Source organism: Dipteris shenzhenensis, chromosome 7 (assembly GCF_047967505.1).
Source record: "Dipteris shenzhenensis isolate YYH24624 ecotype China chromosome 7, Dip_SZ_1.0, whole genome shotgun sequence".
Taxonomy (NCBI): domain Eukaryota; kingdom Viridiplantae; phylum Streptophyta; class Polypodiopsida; order Gleicheniales; family Dipteridaceae; genus Dipteris; species Dipteris shenzhenensis.
In genome coordinates, this window is record NC_141602.1 from 9,931,754 (window position 1) to 9,952,508 (window position 20,755).

Sequence of the window (20,755 nt, forward strand, 5' to 3'; positions counted from 1 at the left end):
GGCACAATTTGAGAAACCTTTTTTGTCCTCTAGCTTCATAGAGGAATTCCGACTTGTGGACCACTACTCAACATTAGACATGAGCATTGTCACTCCTTGGTATACTTATCCCATCTTAGGGCTATTGGGTGTAACCACTAAAGGAAAGATTTTCTTTCACAAAGTTTGCCATCTTCCTTTTTGTACAAGTCCTCTTTTTTTGGGGCTGCTTTTTCTTCCTCCAATCTTGCACCAAGTGTCTGGGCTGATCACAGTAGTAGCCCTACTTTTTCTTCTTACCACCACCTTTTGAAGCATCCCATTCTTGAAAAAGTCCTTCTTATCCTTGGTTTACCTTGCCTAGGCTTGCCCTTTCCATTACCCTTCCCTTTACTCCAAGAAATAAATGCCTTATCATTGCTAGCTCCTCAAACAACTTCTGTGGAGCGGCAAGTCTCCTCTTGGAGCAACAATGGACCAAGCTCCTCCAACATGCTTGTCTTCGATCTTTCTCTAGTTATTTGGGTTGTCACCAACCCATTGTAGCCCCTGGTAAGTTTGTTGACCATGGCATGGCCAAGTGATTTTTGTCCTTTTCTAATCAATAGTTGTGAGTTGATCTCTTAGAACCTTCGGCTTCAACAAGTGATTGTTGACATGTTTCCCCTCATCGAGCTTTAGTGTGAACATTTGATTTTGTAGAGTAACAATGCGTTTTGTTGTTATTGGTCTCAAAAAGATCCCTTAGAATTGTCTAGGCCTCAATTGGTGTCACTACCAATTTAGATGTGAGGAAGCACTAAATTCGTAGTCATTTGGATGATCAAAGTTAGTGCCGTGGCATCCTTGAGCATCTAGCCTCCAAGGTCTGCAGCCTTCACAACCTTTTCTCTTGGCATCCATTGATCTTGGAGCTTGGTCTCTAATTCTTCGGTAAAACTCCCTTCTTCCCTTTGTTCTTTTTCTTTTTCTATAAAAAAGTTAATTGTAAGATTAGATATATTGTAGTCTTATGAAGGTATATAATATACCTCACGCAATTGGATGCTTTGAATCTTTGTTAGAAGCATGCATTTGCGGGGCAAGAAGCCGATGGGGATGGAGGTGGAGAGACGAGGAAGACCTTAGGCACGGGTGAAGAGCAGCTTGGGAAAGCAATGAGGAGAGCTTGGGGGAGGTATATGCACATGGGAGGGTGAGGAAATGGCCTTGGAGGGGATGGGTGGAATGCAGCCTAGCAACGGGAAGTTATTCTCTTTTCATACTGCATCGTGTGAGTTCTTGTTTGTCATATAAAATTTGAGATTGATAGCTCGCCATCAATACATAGATAATAAAGGTCCTTTTACCATATAAGTTTAGAAGCAAACTTGTATACATATGCTTTGTGTGACTTCGTTTCTCCAACTATCTCCTTTGAACTTCTTGGCATTGATGACGACATAAGTATTATTTTGCTTGCTAGTATGTCTACTTTTTTTTTTTCCTTTTTTTTTTTGCTAGCTCATTTTTGTCTCTTCCGTTTTCTCTTTTATTTTCATTTTAGAATTTTGGACTTTAGAACAAAAATCTGAATTTGTACAATTGGATATATTCTAGATTTACAAAGGTATATATATACTAATGTGTCGTTTCTCAAACTAAAAATATTCGATGGCATATGTTACTTTGTTATGTTTGTAGATGATCCAATGGGTGATCCTAAAGCTGAAGGAAACCCTTATTGCATTGCTTTTGTTGGGCGTTTGTCAAGAGACACAACAGAAGTGACACTTGAAGCGGTGGGTGTCTCATGCATATCAAATTTTGAAACTTCAAAATTTACCAAGTTATTTATCAATCATTACCTATGTATATTGCATGTTGTGATAAGTTCAATATTTTGAAAATAGGAACAAAAGCTTTATAAATTGGTTGTGGCTGATGGAAAAGTAAGAACCACTTGGGTGTAGCAGTAGCCTAGTATAGTTTCCTCTTTTGATGTTAGCTTTCTCGTGGTTGAAATTTGAGTCTTCCCTTCAAATGCCAATGATTGGTTTGTTGCTTGTAAACATGAATTTCAATGCATTTCTAAAAGTCCAGTGTCACTTGCTGCTTGTCATTCTTTAGAATTGATTGTCAAAAGTGGGATCCATGGGGTTATCAAATTTTAAGGGTGGGAGTGATTTTTATCTTAGGTTAGGAATGCCATCGCATTCCCTAAGAGCTATAGTTTTAGAAATGTGACGAAGAATGGTCGCTTTGCTTTGTAGCAAATTTCAGCCTATTTAGGATCATAAAATACAAGGTTAAAAAACAAAGAAGACAACTTCAAGGTCTAGTTTCAAAATTTGTGTCTTGTTTTGCTTTTTAGGTGGAATTCTAGGTACACGATTGCAGCATCTTTGGGAGAAATAGGGCTTATATCACTAGAAGGTGAGGCAATTGCCACTCCGTAACTAAGTAAGAAACATAGAGCTCTCATCTTTCAATAGACGAGATAAAAGCATTAGTGGAAATTAGGTGGTGCTTGCAAGAATACAATGCCTGAAAAACGATCACTAAAACATAAGAGCTTCATGAAGACAATGCTACGGTTATTGGTAGAGGGGTAAATTTTGTGTGTCCTACAGAGAAGATCAAAGGCTACGAAAAGTAACACGAGATTTGCATTTATGGCCTTGTGGATTGTGTGTCTTGCTGGTGGTGCTATGAGACAATCTGTTGTTACGTAGACTAGTATTGTGGGATAGGGTAGACTCAACCTAGAATTTTCCGTGAAAGAAAGAAAGAAAGTTTATTAAAGTCTTCGGAAGACCGATGGGTCTATGAGACTGTGAAAATCTTGATACAACAAGTTGTGGTAGTGGAGCTACTAAACGAGCGTCCATACCAATGCAAAATGCAAAAAGTACAGAATGGCAGTACTAAGTCCTAAGTACAACATAGTCATGTCGATGGTTGACTATATATCAATCTTAGCATTGTCATCAATATCATCATCATCATCGGTAGCAGCAAGATATCAGAATGGATGAGGCAGTGGAGGCATGAAGTCGGCAATAGAGTGCTGTCGGCCACTCAGAGGTGCGGTTCTGGCACGTCTCCTGGTTGTAGCTCTACGTCTGACCAGGGTTACTGTGACCCCCGTCAATCGGGCTCCGACTCTAAACAAGGAGGGGATGTCCCCAAGTGTGATCTGTGTGTCGACAGGTCACAGGCTCTGGGTCACGGTCATGTCGAGGCCTCGTCTCGTGGGGGTCCATCTGATCTAGTTGAAAGAATTCCGTGATAGAGCTCTGAGAGGGATCAGCCGAGGAAGAAGTCTGCTCCTATCTCCGTGCTGGGAGTATCCTCTCGCGGTGTCTAAGTGCCTCATGAATGAAACCTGCCAAACACCGCTGGTCTAGGTAGGAGAGGAAACACGCCAAAATTCCATAACTATGCCTGAAGAGGCAGTGGAAACACCGTCCTCATAGTACACATGACACTTGAAGATGAAATGCTCCTCTGTCGGGTCACAGGCTCCGGGTTACGGTCATGTTGAGGCCTTGTCTCGTGGGGATCCATGTGATCTAGCTGAAAGAACTCCGTGATAGAGCTCTGAGAGGGATCAGCCGAGGAAGAAGTCTGCTCTTGTCTCCGTGCTCGAAGTATCCTCTGCGGTGTCTAAGTGCCTCGTGAATGAAACCTGCCAAACACCGTTGGTCTGGGTAGGAGAGAAAACATGCCAAAATCCCGTAACTATCCCTGAAGAGGCAGTGGAAACACCCTCGGATCTCATAGTACACAGGACACTTGAAGATGAAATGCTCCTGTCTCAACCTCCTGCATGTCACATAGTGTGCATATGCACCTCTCCTTGGGTAGTCGCTCTGCTTTGCCGCTCTCGATGCAAAGTCTGTGTGAAGAGACTCGGAACTGCCCAAGAGAGATCCTCAGCGAGTGGGGTAGGTGAATCTGTGTGTATTGTGGTGGGTCAATGAAACCCTCCGCTGTGATATGTAAGAAGTGATCTCTGTAGAAGCTAAGCTTCACTGGGAGTTCACTCGATCTCATAGTAGATCCTTACGGATAACCTGGTTGACCTCGTGTGATAAGAGGGGAGAAAACGGAGCATCCATGCTATATTGGAAGGGAGGTAGTCTATCCATGTGGAACCCCAATCGCTCAAACCATCTCTTTGTACGTGCATACCAGCACCTGTGGTCTCCTCCTGCTGCAAGTGCCATAGAGGAGGATAGAGCTATCCATGGTAGGCTGCTACGCCCCCCCATATTCCCTAACTCAGTACAGATACGTGAGCAATCGAAGTTGTGAATGGGCCAGGTAGGGTCTTGTTGGAGTCATGATGTTTTTGAAGCATGTCAAAATTGTGGGGGTAAAGGCACTAATGCCACCCTGGTACAGTTAGTACACTTAAGTACAGTTAGTACATTTGTTTGCTAGGTACACTAAGTACAGTGTACTTAGTGGTTGTAACCTTATCCATTAATATAAAAGGTCTACCGTGTGCTTGGGGAGGTACACACATTACTCATTGCTTATCCCCTAACTTGTGTGTCACTGTGCTCTCCTCCTCTCTCACTCAAACTCTCAACTGGTATCAGAGCGAGGAACACAATCTCTCCCTCTCCGGGTTGCCCATCCCCCTTCTCCCTCCGAGTTCTTCTAGCTCTTCTCTCCGTCTATCTCATTTTTCAGCTCGTCCTTGTTTCTTCGAAGGAGTAGCTCTCCAGGAGCCATCGAGGCGGCTGCATTGCGCACGAGTCTATCTACCTCATTGCGCGTTTTGAAGCTAGGCGTGCAGCTTGCTGTCACATCAGGTCGTGCGAGGGATTGAGCAGGGGTCGGCTGCATAACAGCCGTCTGCTGTGGCAAGGGCAAACAGCAGCCGGCAGCTAAGCTGCGGCTGGACATCTGCAAGAGCAGCCGAAGGCCACTAGTCTTGGCCTAAGGCAAGGTCAGAAGCAGCACGCGGGCGCAAGGACTGCCAGCAGGAGGTGTGGAGGAGCAGATAAGCGCGCAAGCGAAGCGCGCTGTCGCGCGCATCTACTGCAGGCAAGCGCGCAATACAGGCGTGCTGTCGCGCGCATCTCTGTCGGCCAGGAGCAAGGCCGACAGGGCCGACCTCTAACAGGTCGACAGTCGACCTACAGCTGACTGCCGACTGTCGGCTGTGGGCCGACAGCCATCTGCCTCCGACTAGCCTTCCCTCTTCAATCCTCGTCTTGCGCACCTCCTCTGGTATAGAGGCTTTTTCCCTTTCATAGCGCACCTGACGAAGAAAAAGAAAATGAAAATCAGATTCTTTGTCTGAAAAATCAGAAATACAGCAAGGTACATCTTTGTTCTTTGCGGATAAGAATGTGATTTGAGAGAACAAGTGACAGGATAGAAGCAGAAGTTTTTTTTGCATTGGGATGCGTGCAAGCAGGTACAGACAGTAGTACAGTTGTACAGCAGGTACAAAATTGTCCTTGCAGGTGCAGGAACAGCCACAGGGTCCTGTGAGCTCTAACTGAGCATCTTTAGTGTCAGATGCAAATACAGTGAGCTTGTATGCCACTGTGTGAGGAAATCCTCAATTTCCTTTGCAGAGTCAAGGGGGTTTTTGTAGCCAGAGCCTACATTGGGCTTGTGTACGCAGGAATTGCGTCTCTGACTCCACATTGGAGATTGAATTTTGCAGATTTAAATGCATTTGTGACCAATGGTACACAGGAAGTGAATGCAGACTTCAGCACGGAATGTGCTAGTCAAACAAGGGGCTTTTGCAAAGGGAATGTTTTTTTTTGCCAGAGACTTATGCATATGCCTTATAAATGTCAGGAGAGCAGTAATGCAGTGAAATTGTGATTTTTTTTTTTTACCTCCAGTCAAGGGGCTTTTGCCCAATTTCTGTCCTAAACTGTTAAATACAGTTTTAGGAGTGTCAAGGAGGTTGAAATTCATGACATTGAACTGTTAAACAGTGAAAATCTGTTGCTGTACTTTCTGGTACAGTCAAGGACAGCTAAAAGTCAACAGGTTTGACTGAATTCAGTCAGCGTACAGCGGTACAAAAAGCTTTTATTATTGCTATTTTTTACTGATTTTACAAGGGCAAATGCTTCTGATTTTTCAGAGATAAGCTGGTTGTACAAAAGTGCATTAAATGATGCAAACAGAGTTGCTGTACTGAAACTGCAGCAAGCAGTAAACAGTGATACATCTCTGTTTAAGTGGGAGATATTGTGTGCATTTCAGTTCCTATTTATTCCGCTGCGGGAATTAAATATTTGAGCACAGTTCAAGTGCAAGTGTGCACTTGGTTTGCAGTGAGTCAGGCACCCAAACTTGGGTTGAATTGTTTATTTGCTGATTATAATGGCTTCATCATCGGAGTCTTCACTTCTTAACATCAAGAAGTTGCAGGGTGCTGCTAACTACCCTATGTGGAAAAAGATGGTCCTGAATGTTCTTATTCTCAGGCAGTTTCATGCTCCAATAGTGCACAAAGGTGTAAAGCCCACGGGCATGACAGATGATGCTTGGGCACTGGCTGATTTGTCAGCAAAATCCATCATTGAATTGTCACTCCATGAGAGTGTTGTTTGGAATGTTGATGGTGAGAATACTGCCTGGGGTGTGTGGAAAAAGTTACAGGACACATATGAGCAGCAAAGTGCAGCAACAAAAATATATTGGTTGAAGAAGTTCTTCAACCTGAAGATGAAGGAAGGCACTTCCATTGATGCACATCTGAATGAGTTCAATTCTATCATAACTCAGCTTGCAAATCAGAAGTATGTGGTGGACGAGGAAACCAAGGGTATGGCACTCTTGATATCCCTTCCTGAGAGTTGGGATACGTTCGTCACGGCTGTTACAAATGCAAATGCTTCTATAAGTTTTGCAGATATTACAGGGCTGATTATGCAGGAAGAGCAAAAGCTGAAAGCTCAGAATGTGTCAAAGCCTAACAATGCCTTGAATGCAAGGGGAAGAAATCAGCAAAGGGGTAAATCCCAGGAAAAGGGAAAGAGTAGGAGCAAGTCCCGCTCCAACAAAGATATTGAGTGCCACTACTGTGGCAAGAAGGGACATACAAAGAAGCAATGCTATAAGCTGAAGAATGATAAGAGAGACAAGGCCAAGGAATCTGATGCAGATGCAAAGGCAATAGTACCAGTAAGCAAGGGCAAGAGTACAGTGAAGATTGAAGAAATTCATTCTACACATGGTGATGACAGTGAGGGAGAGGTTCTCTTTCTCTCTACTTTGGATGCTCATTCTCTTCATGCAGGCAGTCTTGCAGATATGCACTCTTGGATTATTGACTCAGGTGCCTCATTCCATGTTACACCTTACAGAGAGTTGTTTGTCAGGTACACAGGAGGCAGTAATGGAGTCGTGTTTCTGGGAGATAATCATGCATGCAATATTGTTGGCATTGGAGATGTGAGGCTTGTATTTGCCGATGGTACTCAGCTTATGCTACACAATGTCAGGCATGTTCCTGAAGTCAAGAAAAATCTGATTTCTACTGGTATGTTGGATGATGAAGGTTTTGTGACCAGCTTTGGTCATGGTTTATGGAAGGTCACCAAAGGTGCCTTGGTTATTGCCAAAGGTCCCAAGGTTGACACTATGTATTCTCTTCATGCCAATGTATGTAATCATGCTGATATTTATGCAACCGAGCTGCCGAATATTTCTATGTGGCATAGCCGGTTGGGACATATGAGCATAAGTGGAATGGAGCAGTTGGCTCGTCTTGGCTACTTACCGTCTCTCAAATTTTCTGATCTTAAATTTTGTGAGCATTGCATTTATGGCAGACAATTACAGTGCCCTCATAAAAGGAAAATAGGACATAAGGATGCTCAGCTTGAGCTTGTACACACAGATGTGTGTGAGATGCCTAGTCCTTCACTTGGAGGTGCACGGTATTTTGTTTCTTTCATTGATGACTCCACACGGAAGGTGTGGGTGTATCCTCTTCGGCTGAAGAGTGAGGTCTTTACAGTGTTTCAGAAATGGCTTGCCATGGTTGAGAACCAGACAGGCAAAACACTGAAGGTTTTGCGTTCAGACAATGGAGGGGAGTATTTATCTAAAGCATTCAGTGATTTCTGTGATGCTAGAGGTATTCAAAGGGAACTCCCTGTTCCTTACAGTCCACCGCAAAATGGTACAGCAGAGCACATGAATAGAACTATACAGGAAAAGGTCCGCTCTATGATGTCACATGCTGCTTTATCTTATGGATTTTGGGCTGAGGCTGTGAAGACAGCAGTACATCTCATAAATAGGTCGCCTAATAAGAGGCTAGCAGGCGAAGTGCCTGAACAGCTTTGGACAGGGAAATCTCCGTCCTATAAGCACTTAAGGGTCTTTGGTTGCACTGCGTACGTGCACATACGCAGAGAAGAGCGCAACAAGCTAGATCCTAAGTCTCTTAAATGCATATTTCTTGGATATGGTGACAAGGGTGAGATGGGGTACCGCCTATGGGATCCAGTCAGTAGAAGAATTGTACGCAGCAATGATGTCTTATTTGATGAATCATGCATGTTTAAAGCTGTAAAACAGCCCTCACATGTGTCAGATATTGACATTGATGATTTGGGACATTCTGTAGAGTTCAGGCAAGCTGTAAATCAGCCACAACAGGCTGCAGCAGGTCCAAATGGACAGCCCGCTATGGCGGAAGACATCTTAAATGATGTACCACATGTGGAAGATGTTCCAGACATTGTTTTGCCACAGAATTTGATGGAACAGCCACCTGTTTTAGGTGAAAACCAGGCTGGACAGCAAGACCAATGGGTCAGAAGGTCCACTCGGAGGACAAGGCAGCCACAAAGGTTTGTTCCAGGGGCAGACTTTATAATGCTTACTGATTGTGGGGAGCCTTCCTGTTACAAGGAAGCTGTGCAAATGCATGATAAAAGGCTATGGGAACTAGCCATGAAGTCCGAGATGGACAGTCTCCATAAAAATGGTACTTGGGAATTGGTGCATCTGCCAAAGGGTATGAAAGTACTACCATGCAAGTGGGTATACAGATTGAAAGTCACACCTGATGCTAAGCCAAGGTATAAAGCCAGGTTGGTAGTCAAAGGATTTAAGCAGGAATATGGTGTAGATTTTGATGAGATCTTCTCTCCAGTGGTCAAGATGACTACACTCAGGACTGTACTTGCTTTGGTTGCATGTGAGGATTTGGAATTATGCCAAATGGATGTGAAGACAGCTTTTCTTCAGGGAGATCTTCAAGAGGAGATTTATATGCAGCAACCAGAGGGATTTGCAGTCAAGGACAAGGAGTCACTTGTATGTAAGTTAAAGAAGAGTCTTTATGGGCTCAAACAGGCACCAAGGGAGTGGTATAAAAAGTTTGATACCTTCATGAGGTCCCAAGGTTTCAAGAGAAGTGATATTGATCACTGCCTTTATACTAAAAGGGCTGCAAATGGCAGCTTACTCATCCTTATCTTGTATGTGGATGACATGCTTATTGCAGGTAAAGCTCGTAAAGAGCTTGATGATCTTAAAAGGAGATTGCATGAGGCCTTTGATATGAAGGACCTTGGTGATGCAAATCACATACTGGGCATGCGGATACGGAGAGACAGGAAACAGCGGTTGTTGTACTTGTCTCAGTCAGAATATATTGGCAAGGTTTTGCAAAGGTTTCACATGGAGAAGGGGAAGACTCTTAGTTCTCCATTGCCTCCATATGTGAAACTCAGTGCAATGGACAGCCCACAGTCAGATGTTGACAGGGCTGAGATGGCCAAAATTCCGTATGCTTCAGCTTGTGGCAGTCTCATGTATGCCATGGTTGCTACCAGACCTGATATTGCTTTTGCAGTGGGAATGGTTAGCAGGTATATGGCAAACCCTGGTAAGAAGCATTGGGAGGCAGTGAAAGGTATTATGAGATACCTGAAGGGCACACAAGGGTTGTGCATATGCTTTGGCAAGCAGGATGCAAAGGTGCATGGTTTTGTTGATTCAGATTATGCTGGTCATCCCGATAACCGAAAGTCTACTACCGGTTATGTATATACATTCACAGGAGGTGCAGTGTCGTGGGTATCAAGGATACAGCAGTGCATAGCTTTGTCCACCACTGAAGCTGAATATATTGCAGCTACAGAGGCATGCAAGGAAGCCTTATGGCTATCTCGGCTAGTGGGAGATTTGGGCATTACAGGTGATATTCCATTGTTGCATTGTGACAGCCAGAGTGCTATTCAGTTGGCACATAACCCTGTCTTCCATGCAAAGACAAAGCACATTGATGTGAAGTATCACTTCATCAGAAAGGTGATAGATGATAAGCTGATTCAGCTTGTCAAGGTTCATACGGATGACAATCCAGCAGATCTGTTGACAAAAGGTTTGCCTGCAGAGCGGTTAGCACACTGTCGACACTTGATGGGTATAGGATGAGCCCAACTGGGCTATGTACTCCATTGTGTATATGCTGTTTTTTTTTATTTACTTAAGGGCACTTTGCCTTTAAGTGGGAGGTTGTGGGGGTAAAGGCACTAATGCCACCCTGGTACAGTTAGTACACTTAAGTACAGTTAGTACATTTGTTTGCTAGGTACACTAAGTACAGTGTACTTAGTGGTTGTAACCTTATCCATTAATATAAAAGGTCTACCGTGTGCTTGGGGAGGTACACACATTACTCATTGCTTATCCCCTAACTTGTGTGTCACTGTGCTCTCCTCCTCTCTCACTCAAACTACACATTACTCATTGCTTATCCCCTAACTTGTGTGTCACTGTGCTCTCCTCCTCTCTCACTCAAACTCTCAAAAATTTTATCTTTGTCATCTTCTTACTTGCTCGATCGATCTCACTTCCAAGGGTGTTGTGAGGAGGGTGCCTCAATTTGGACGTTTGCTTGTTAGCCTTGTATTTGTTGTTGTACTAGTCTAGTGCTCTATACCTATATACATACCTAGATGAATCCGAGAACATTCCCAAACTCATCCTTTAAAAACACAACATAGTGCAGTTTCAATCTCATGATAGTCACTCACCATAAACTCCATCATGCATAGCAGGGACTAGCTACTATGACATCCTCACTGACGTCATCAGCGCCCAACAGTGGGTGTAGACCATAGTATAAAAATATGCTCTCACACATACAAATCCACACACCCACACACCCACACATATTTGAGCATCCATTTATACAAAGTCTTCGTACTGAGTTTCTGTCAGCACTCCGGAGGTGAAGGGCAGATTCAGCCATGACAAAGGCTAGCACTAAAGGAGAAGGCTAATCAAAAGGTAGTCCAAAATCTCTTCAATAAAGCTACAACTGCTTGTGAAGTCTACGACAATGGCCATTGAGTGAAGTTGATTATTAGTTTGAGGATGCATCCACGACAATGGCCATTGAGTGTAGTCTCCTCTCTTGTTTGGACTTTGCAATACATGGCTGTTTGTGCTCTTGGCCTAGTGTTGGTTGGATTTGCATCTAAACCATATGACCTCTTACACAGAAAGAGCAGCACATTGCTGGCCTGGATGATCAATAACTCAGTTCATATCGTGAGGTTTTCCTTACCAAGTCATTCTTGTTTGTTTTTATTTTTTACTCTTAATCTTATTTGGTGTCTCTTATGCGCAAGTCCTATCCTCCTAAACTAGTTGGGCCGTTTCTAGCCCATTGGGGGATAAAAGGTGAGCTGGATCATCTCTCCATCACTTCTTATCCATATCTTCTCCATCCATGGGAAATTGGAGCCTATGACATTAAGTAGGATAGGATGGCTTCATCTAGAGTTGTAGGCCACATGGTATGTGGCAGTCGATGAGTTCGCAAGTCGTGTTCCCTTTAAAGCAATCGGGCCATTTCCAGCCCACGAGGCTAGAAAAAGGTGAGAGTTGCACTCTTCTCGCAATCACTTCTGATCCATCTCTTCTCTATCCATGAGAAGGAGCTTTGGAGCCTATGGTTGTGGAGGTTCTTTGGCTGCATCAGTGTGAAACTATCAATTGTTCATCGTCGTCATCTTCATGAGTGTGAGCTAATTATGAGTTTATTGCTTCCACTTGTGCATATGCGCATGGTGACTCTTACACTCTCAACATCCGTGTAAGAGAAATGAGTGTGCAAATGGAAAATCTCCTTGTACTTAGAACAGGCTTTCTTAATAATGGCTCTTTCTACCATGCTGCACGTGCCTGTTGCATTTTGCATGTTCTCTTGTCTCTTCATAAGGTTGGGTTTCTATTGCATCAATCATTGTGCTCATCAAGGCACAATCTATTAAAGTTGGTCATCTCCTGTTTGTACATTAGGGTGTGAGGGCCTTTATGTGGGTGACGGTGACAAAAATTTGCCACTTTTGGACCAGACCTTTGTTGATTGTTGCTGGAATGAAATAATTCAAGAAAGACATTGCACGATGTAGTGCTTTGCTGTGAGGATAAATTACGTGCTACCACCTATACAATGAGTTGTCCATATTTGAAGATAGTTTTGAAAAAGATTTCCAAATTTAGGTATGTCGATGTACTACAATCATCTTTAAGTGAGTTTTTCTTTACCTGTCTTCATATTTATTGTTTGATTCGATTCACATTTTCATGTGTGAATAACTTAATTTTAAAGTTTTCCCGGTCTCATTGTTTGGTTGAATCCAAATATGGAACACTTCTTGTTTGTTGAGCCATTCTTTTACCACCATTTGCTTATATGTACTGATGAGAACATAAGCGTAGCTTTGCTTATTAAATTCTTTTTCTTCTTTTTTATTTTTCTCATTTACTCATAATTTTGTCTAAAGTCGCTTACAAACGTCCTTTTTCCCTAGAGGGAAGGCCTTAGTGACGATTCGGTCTTCAAAGGGGAAAAATCCTTTTTTTAAGGTTTTTTGGGTTTTTCAAAATTCCCATTAGCTGCCCAATCTTGGCAGAGAGTATTGATGATCCTTTTATGACTTTTGGGCCATTCGCATTTACTCCTCTCTGCACACCTCTAATCTTCATCATCCCTTCCTGAATTTGGGGCCTTCAATTTAACACTCGCTCTGCGCACTTCACTGAGGCAGGGGCAGGCCTGATGAATGATTGATAGATATATCATTCACCTTGTTTCCTTTGTTCTTTTGCTTGTTTTATAAAAATTTTAATTTGTAAGATTGGATATATTCTAGCTTGATGAAGGTATGTATATATGTGAGCTGGCTGATTATGTTAATGTTGGTTGTGTTTTCTCGCATCGTCATTAAAAAAATATATGCTATAAGACTTCTCTTAGTTAACAACCACTACATCCTCATTATTATTTAAGGTAATGCCTTTGCTTTATCACCTGCTTTGATTTGAGGAGTCACTTTGTTAACTTTTTAAAATCAAAATTTACAACAAATAAGGGGGTTTGATGTTGGTATTACACATGCTTCCTCTTTGTGTGCTCGGGTTTTGAGTAATTACATAAATTCTCTCTAGTTGTGATTTCTCTTGGTGATGTTGCATATTGGCAAGCAGGTTATGAGCAGATATGGGAGAGTGAGGAATTTGCGGCTCGTTCGAGACATTGGTGAGTTGAGCAATGCTTGTTTCTAGCCTGTCTTCCTTCATATGTCACTCATGATTCCGAGTAAAGAAGAACGTTAGGTGGCACATTTTGTAGCCAACATTGGTGCTATCTATGCGAACTTCGGTTCTTAAAGAACTTAGTGAAAGCCATGGGTGTGTTCATTTTTTATCATTCTTTTTGCAGCTTCCATGTCTAAATGACAAAATGAATGCAGCTTATTTACTTAATCTTGTGGTAGTTACTGGAGCATCTCAAGGGTATGCTTTTGTAGAGTTCGAAACAGAAAAGGAAATGAGACGTGCATATGAGGTGAGCACAACATTATTGTAACTTTGATCCTTGTTCCTTATGGTTGTTTGTGGCTCTCTTTTGACATATACATGCATAAACAGGAAGCTCACCATATCACTATAGATGGCGTTCAAATTTTGGTAGATTACAATCGACAATTACTGATGCCAGGGTGGATTCCACGCAGATTGGGTGAGTAAGAACGTGGCTTCATTTTAAACTCAAGTTTTTAGATTTGAGAAAAAGCTGCGGGAGTTTTAAAGGAGAATTTTGTTGTGTTAGGCTGCCTTTAGGGTGGAAAAGTACTGGCCAATCAACATAGTTGAAGCCAAGGAAATAATATGGTCTCTGTCCGATACCATATCTTGCTGTTCTCAAATATTACGTGTTCTTTGTTATTCATCAAGCTCTAATAAATCCATATAAAATCCTGAACTGCTGTGTCTATACTTCTCATGTTTGGCCTATAGCAGGCTGCCTTATCAACATTGATGACTTTGAAATGTCAAGATGCCCACACATCCTTGGTTGTAAAAACTTAATTTTTGTTGTAGCTATGCAGAGAGTTTTTTAGGTTGCAAGATGGAATGCTCGGAAGATTTTGGGTTGCCTGATGCAGTGGGGCCACAGGGTCCCCCGGCAGCCATCCTAGTAGCCATATGGCAAGACATGATCTACACCCTGCGCTCCATTTGGGAGTGTGGGACGTTAGGATCTCAGACGACCGTTGAGAGACATGGCTATCTTTGAAAGGCTTGGCATGTTTCTGCGAGGCATTCGTTGGATGTATAGTCCTCCAACTTGGGTACTCAAAGATTCCCTAGGCTTGAGGTGGGATTCTCTAAAAACAAGCTGGTTAGACAGTCAGTTTTTTTTCTAGCATTTCTTCCACGATCAGCATTCCATGTTTGACTGATTTTTATGGTTGGTTTTTTTCAAGCATTAATGAAAGTCCCTTCCTCTTGGAAAAAACACATGGGTGCAAGATGGATGATTTCAACTTGAAGGTTGTGCCATGTAGCAAAGAGTCTCTTGTTGTTTTCTTACGTGTAGTAATCATCAGAGGGCTTAGATAAGCTCTCTTGAAGTATGGTTGGGGTTATTACAACTAGGGTTAGCCTTTAGGGATTCTTCAAATGAACATTGTGAGGACTCTTCTTCTTTCTTCCTCCCCAAAAGAATCACCACCTACATTATGCTATCGAAACAATTTAAAAAACAGCTATCCTCAAAGGTGCCGCGAGGAACTTTGCCTTTTGTGATATGCTTCTCATGGTAACTCTAGAGCAAATATGCTAACAACTAGTTGAGAGAGTCTCTGGATCCAGTGTGCTGCTTGACACCCTCTCACAGTATGCTGTATGGTCTCCTGCAAAGTGCAATGACAGCAATAACATGTGTCATCCGTCCCCATCTGCTTTAGCCAAGGACCTTCAACTATAGGCAGCAAAGTGCAAGGACAGCAATAACACGAGTCATCCTCCCCATCTGCTTTAGTGAATCATAGGCAGGCCTTCATGGTACATCACCAAAAGAAATAGGATAGTTTCCCTCGCTTATGACTGGACCACAATGCTAGCTCTGTTTCCAATGCTCGTGATGGGCGGCGTCACTTCAACTGTACCTTCCTAATTGTGTGTCCCTCGTAGAGTCAGGGAACTCTATATCCATCTCCCAACAATTTGTGAATTTGGTGTAGTATTTTACTACCATCATTGGTGGCATGAAGGGTCAAAGCTTTTATTATTGATTTGGTTGGATGCCCTTGTTAAATTGCACCCTTGAAGCCTCAGACTAATTTTATTATGGTTTCCACGGTGGTGGTAAGTATGCACATTTCACATTTGTTTTAGTATGGAGAGAAACTTTAAGTGATAGACTCTCCCCTTTCCTCTCACACCGTCTCCAATTACATTAGGTGTGATCATTATAGGTGAGCATGTCTTTGATTAGCAAATTAAGATCATCTCGGGTCTTTGAGGGACATGATGACAATTCTAGCGGAGATAGTGAGGCGAATCTTACCTTCGATAGTTCTCTCTTGAGATGTGAGAGAGAGAAGGAAAGAAAGAAAGATGTATTAATGTCCGTGGGAGGCCTCGCGAGCCTATGGGACAAAAGTGCGGAAACAAAGAAAACTCATACAAGCCACAGTGGGCTGGAGCTAAGGGCTCGCTAAGCCTCGCTGAGTACTAGAAAACACATAAACTGAAATACTAATGTAGTACATCATATCAAGTCAGGCCAGAGAAGCCAAATAGTGTGTAACATGAGTGAGGCATGTCAAGCGCTCAGGGCTAATGCTCCAAGAACATGATCTGGCAGAGAGAGAGAGAGAGAGAGAGAGAGAGAGAGAGAGAGAGAGAGAGAGACGTCCACGGGAGGCCTCACAGGGCTATGGGACAAAGCACACAGAAAAACGAACTCATACAAGCCTCAGTGGGCTGAAGAAAAGGGCACGCTAGGACCCTTGCTGAGTACTAATCTATGCTAATAGAATCATAATCATAGAAAAAGTCAACTATAAGTGCATAGTGGGCCATATCAATCAATCTATCCAGGCGTTGGGACGAAACCGAAGCTTGGTACAGTGATGGCTCTCTGGTGGGCTGCGAAGATGTCTCGTATCTGCGTCTGTCGAGTTGTCTCACACTGCGGTGGGGTACGTGGTCTCCTCGCTCTCTGGAGACTCTGGGCTATGTCGAGAGACCCCTCGTCTTTGTCAGTCTCCCTTGAGGAAAGCTGTGATAGGTTGGACCTCAATGGACTGTTGGGGGCTCTTTGTAGCACATGTGGCCTCTGTGCCTCTCTCTCGGTGGTATTGTGACGGCTGCACATCCAGACTGCTCTCATATCGGCTAGCTCCTCCTCCTCCTCCACTCCACTGTGTACGGGGGCTGACTCAAATGTATAGAAGTCTATGACGTGTCGCTGTGCCCGGTCATCCTCTATGTCCTGTAGTGGTCTGACCATCCCCTATTGCTCTCTGATCTATCGCAGAAGTGTCTCCGTGTGTTGTCGCATCTCCACCAAATAAAGCCCGATACAAACCTGGTCATGGAAATGGATCATTCGTGACAAAGGACCGAAGCCACTCCCCTCTAGGTAGAGACAGTGGCACTGTCTGAAAGATGGCATGACACCTGGAGAGGTGTCATGGCGAACTCTGCTTGTACTATCTCATGTGGAACTGAGGGCTTACATCAGATCATCCTAGATTCCATTGTCACCTATCGCCGCTCGAAGCTCCTTCAGTCTATCCTCGGAAGATCGCACCCCCAGAAGGGTAGTGCATACATGACAGTCGGTCGCATTAGTGTGTCGAAAAGCCAGCCCTTTGTCGGTGGATCCTGGAAGTGCGCCAGGAAACACTGTCGCTCTAGTCTAGCCAAAGCACTACGCTCTCCTGTGAGCCATGCTTGGGCTGCATGTTTCATTGTGAAGATGGGTCTTGTGAAGACTGACCCTAAATATGTGTATGACTGCACTATCTCCACTGGCTCACCACGATAGGTGAAACTAAGTCGGTGAGTCACTGCTCGTGAGGTGTTGAAGATCATAACCTTAGTTTTCCCAAGGTTGATTGTCAGATCTCTCTCTCTGTAAAACACCTCTAATGCCTCTAGATCTCTCTGCAGCCCTCCGTCGAAGAGGATATAAGGACTATATCATCAGCATATAACAATTTCTGTATGAGGAGATCTTCTAGTAATGAGCCCTCGCCACCTAGGCGATCAATGAAAGATGTGATCTCACTCAACCCAATCCGATAGACCGCTTGGAGCACGGACCTTGCCTCTGATTGACTCATGTAAGCTCATCACAGAGAGAGAGATGTATTAACGTCTGCGGGAGGCCTCGCGGGCCTATGAGACAAATGTAGAGCCAAAATGTAACTCATACAAGCCACTAAGGGCTGAAGCAAAGGGCTCACTGAGGCCCTTGCTGAAAGCTAAAGTGCTAAGCTAGTGAACAAAGTAGTAGAAGTAGCAAAATATTAGGAGAGTGTTAGGTGCTTAGAGCTAATGCTCTTAGTACATGCCCAGGCTCCATATATCCTGGTAACCTAGTGGCTCTCTGATGAGATATGAGAAGCTCTTGTATCTGTGTCTGTCGAGCTGTCTCTCGATGCGGTGAAGGGCATGGTCTCCTCGATCTCTGTATTCGAAGGGCTACATCAAGAATGACTCCTCGTCTCTGGCAGTCACCTTTGAGGAGGGTGGAGATGGACTGGACCTCGATCGTACGTGACCCTCTTTAGGTCGCATGTGGAGCGCGTCTCTCGTCTAGTAGCATCATGGTGGAGACTCCCACTGCTAGTCCATGATGCTCTCATCTCATGAAGCTCCTCTCCCTCAGCCTCTCCGGCAACTGACTCAGATGCATAGAAATCTGTAACAAGTGTCTGTGCTCTGTCGATCTGTGTGACCTATGGCCTTAATCTCTGTTGCTCTCTGGTTTCTCGCATCAGTATATCTATGTGTCGTCGTATCTCAATCAGATAGAGCCCAACATAGACCTGATTGGGAAAATGGATCAACCGTGTAAGTGGACAAAAGCCTTGTACTCTCCTGGAAGAGGCAGTGTTATTGTCCTTGGATCTATAATAGACTGGGCAGACACATAGAAAGTGCTTCTTTGTCTATCCATGCAGATGAAATATATGTTTAATAAACAAATCCGCCAATTGCGAGGCACTAACGGACTCCCTAGTCGGAATGAAGTGAGCCATCTTGGTAAGATGATCAATTACGACAAGGATCCACCTTGGGTCGTAGGCAGCATACCAACTATAAACTCCATGGAAATGCTCAAGGGCTGTAAAAGTCCGGGTGTCTTCACCCGCTATGCCTTACTTGACACGAAAAACAACCTGTCACATACTCACGAATATGTTTTTCCATTTTTTGCCAAAAGAAATCTCGTTTCACGAGATCATACGTCTTCTCGACTCCTGGATGTTCTGCACACATGCTATCATGGCATTGTTGAATGACTCTCTGCCTGAGATCATTTTGATTAGGTACTACTACCTTGCCATTTCTTTCCAGCATACCATCCCCTATGGTATATCTCACATAAGTTTGGCCTTTTTTGGATGCTAGGTCATCCTTTCGAAGGCACATGGTGGAGAAGGGAGAGAGAAAGGGTAGGCTAGGGAGAGAGAGAGTGATACTCAAAGAGAGACATAATGAATTGGAAACGAAATGACTAAGCAATGAACAAAATAAGAGTTCTCACATGTAGACCAAAGAGCTTGTACCTTGATACTTGATTGTTTTGACACTAGACAAGTACAACTCTTATATAAGAGCGCACACACGTATGAACACCTATGCATATGGGATAACTCCCAATGTGACACGTGGCATCCATAGGACACACTAGACTAGAACTCATACTAGAACACACTAGAACACTCCAAACTGACTCAACTTGGCTTCATATTCTAACACCCCCCCATGAAGGCAAGGTGAGAGACTATTGGAATGGAACCAAGGACAGAACATGACAGTGACAGGATTACTAAACTGTGCAATGTCTGAACTAGACATGGCTTCCATGCCAACTCAGAGGCTGAAGTCTGAGCATAGTTTAGAGGTCGGACTGAGCACTCTCATGGCTTTATGTCCCAACATAACTCAGAGATTCATGTCTCAGCATGGATACATGAACAATTTAAAGGTCTAGAAGACCAATGCACCAACATCTTGGAACTCATATGCTAGGTCTGATAACAAGACCCTATCGAAGCCAATACATGGCTCCTACAGTACATCCCCCTCTTGACTCTAGGGACTAACTAGAAACATGGAGTAACACACTATAAAAGAAATACATCATTTTAGGAGGACAATCCAAGGCAGAGGACCTTTATTGACTCAACACACATTATTTATTGCATTCATTTTGGGAAATATCTCCGGATAGAGTACCCATATTTTATTAACCATTATCTATCACTTTAGATAGATCATGTAAAACAATAGATATAGCTCGTCGGTTAGGTCCAGTAGATGTAGTGTGAAGCTTCTTAAACTTGGCTTTGATCTCCGTGGTGGAAGCAGTGAGGTCAAATTGATGGAGTAATTTGTTGTCCAACCTGACACCGATATGGACAAGTGCTTTCTCCCGAGGTGAAGTGACTTCTCTAGGAGGACGAGGTTCCATGGTATTAACACTTGGAGAGGCAATGAGTAAGAGCAATTGTAAATGATGCGGCAGAGATAGCAGAGAATGCAAGTGGGTTTAGACACACATTTCGAGGTAGGAAAGTACGGGCAAATCAGAGGGCTGGTCGTACAATTGTACGACAGATCCGTACGGCAGATTGTCAGGTTGTACGGTAGATCGTTAGGTTGTACAGCCGATCATACGGTAGTTGCACGGGCAGATGATCAGAACAGAGTAGCGGTTGGTATGGGCATGTACGACGGATCAACAGGCTAGTATAGTGTGTACAGTCTGTACGACTGTTCGGCTGATCAACTGATAAAGGAGCAGCCAACGGCGAGGCAAAGATCTGGGCTGCAGAATAGCTTCACGATTGTAGAAGGTTTACCTGAGCCCTGGTGATACGCGGTGATCGGAGCATACCAGGGATTCCGTTAATATCTCATATCCAAGCAGGTCATGCCGTCTGCAAGGGTGCAATGTGTGCACTTGTTTATGTCTAGTGCCAGATCACATGAGCTGAAGCTGCTCCTCCGATGGGGCAAGCAATGGTGGATCTACTCCAGGAGTTACACGACACTATGCTCTGGGATGATTTGCCACCCCAGCTACCTCCACACAGACCAGAAGACCATCGCATCAATTTGATTATAGACTCCACACCTCCAAGTAAGTTTCCTTTCCGACTTTCCAAGTCTATGGAGGGGGAGTTAGAGTAGCAGTCTCAGTTACTGCCCGCAGGGTTTATAAGACCGTCATGTTCGCCAT

At 43.7% G+C, this 20,755-nt stretch overlaps 1 protein-coding gene across 4 annotated transcripts in view; it reads left to right on the forward strand.

Moving 5' to 3' along the window:
• The window catches only part of LOC147899924 (RNA-binding (RRM/RBD/RNP motifs) family protein), a 69,979-nt gene that overhangs the window by 30,434 nt on the left and 18,790 nt on the right, over positions 1-20,755 (forward strand). For 2 of the 4 annotated variants that reach the window (XM_087377553.1, XM_087377554.1), the window contains 4 exons: positions 1,663-1,760; positions 13,471-13,522; positions 13,761-13,831; positions 13,915-14,005. In XM_087377553.1, the coding sequence (XP_087233679.1) occupies positions 1,663-1,760; positions 13,471-13,522; positions 13,761-13,831; positions 13,915-14,005 (312 nt within the window). The remainder of the gene's footprint in view (positions 1-1,662; positions 1,761-13,470; positions 13,523-13,760; positions 13,832-13,914; positions 14,006-20,755) is intronic. The other 2 variants (XM_087377555.1, XM_087377556.1) reach the window with 1 other exon arrangement.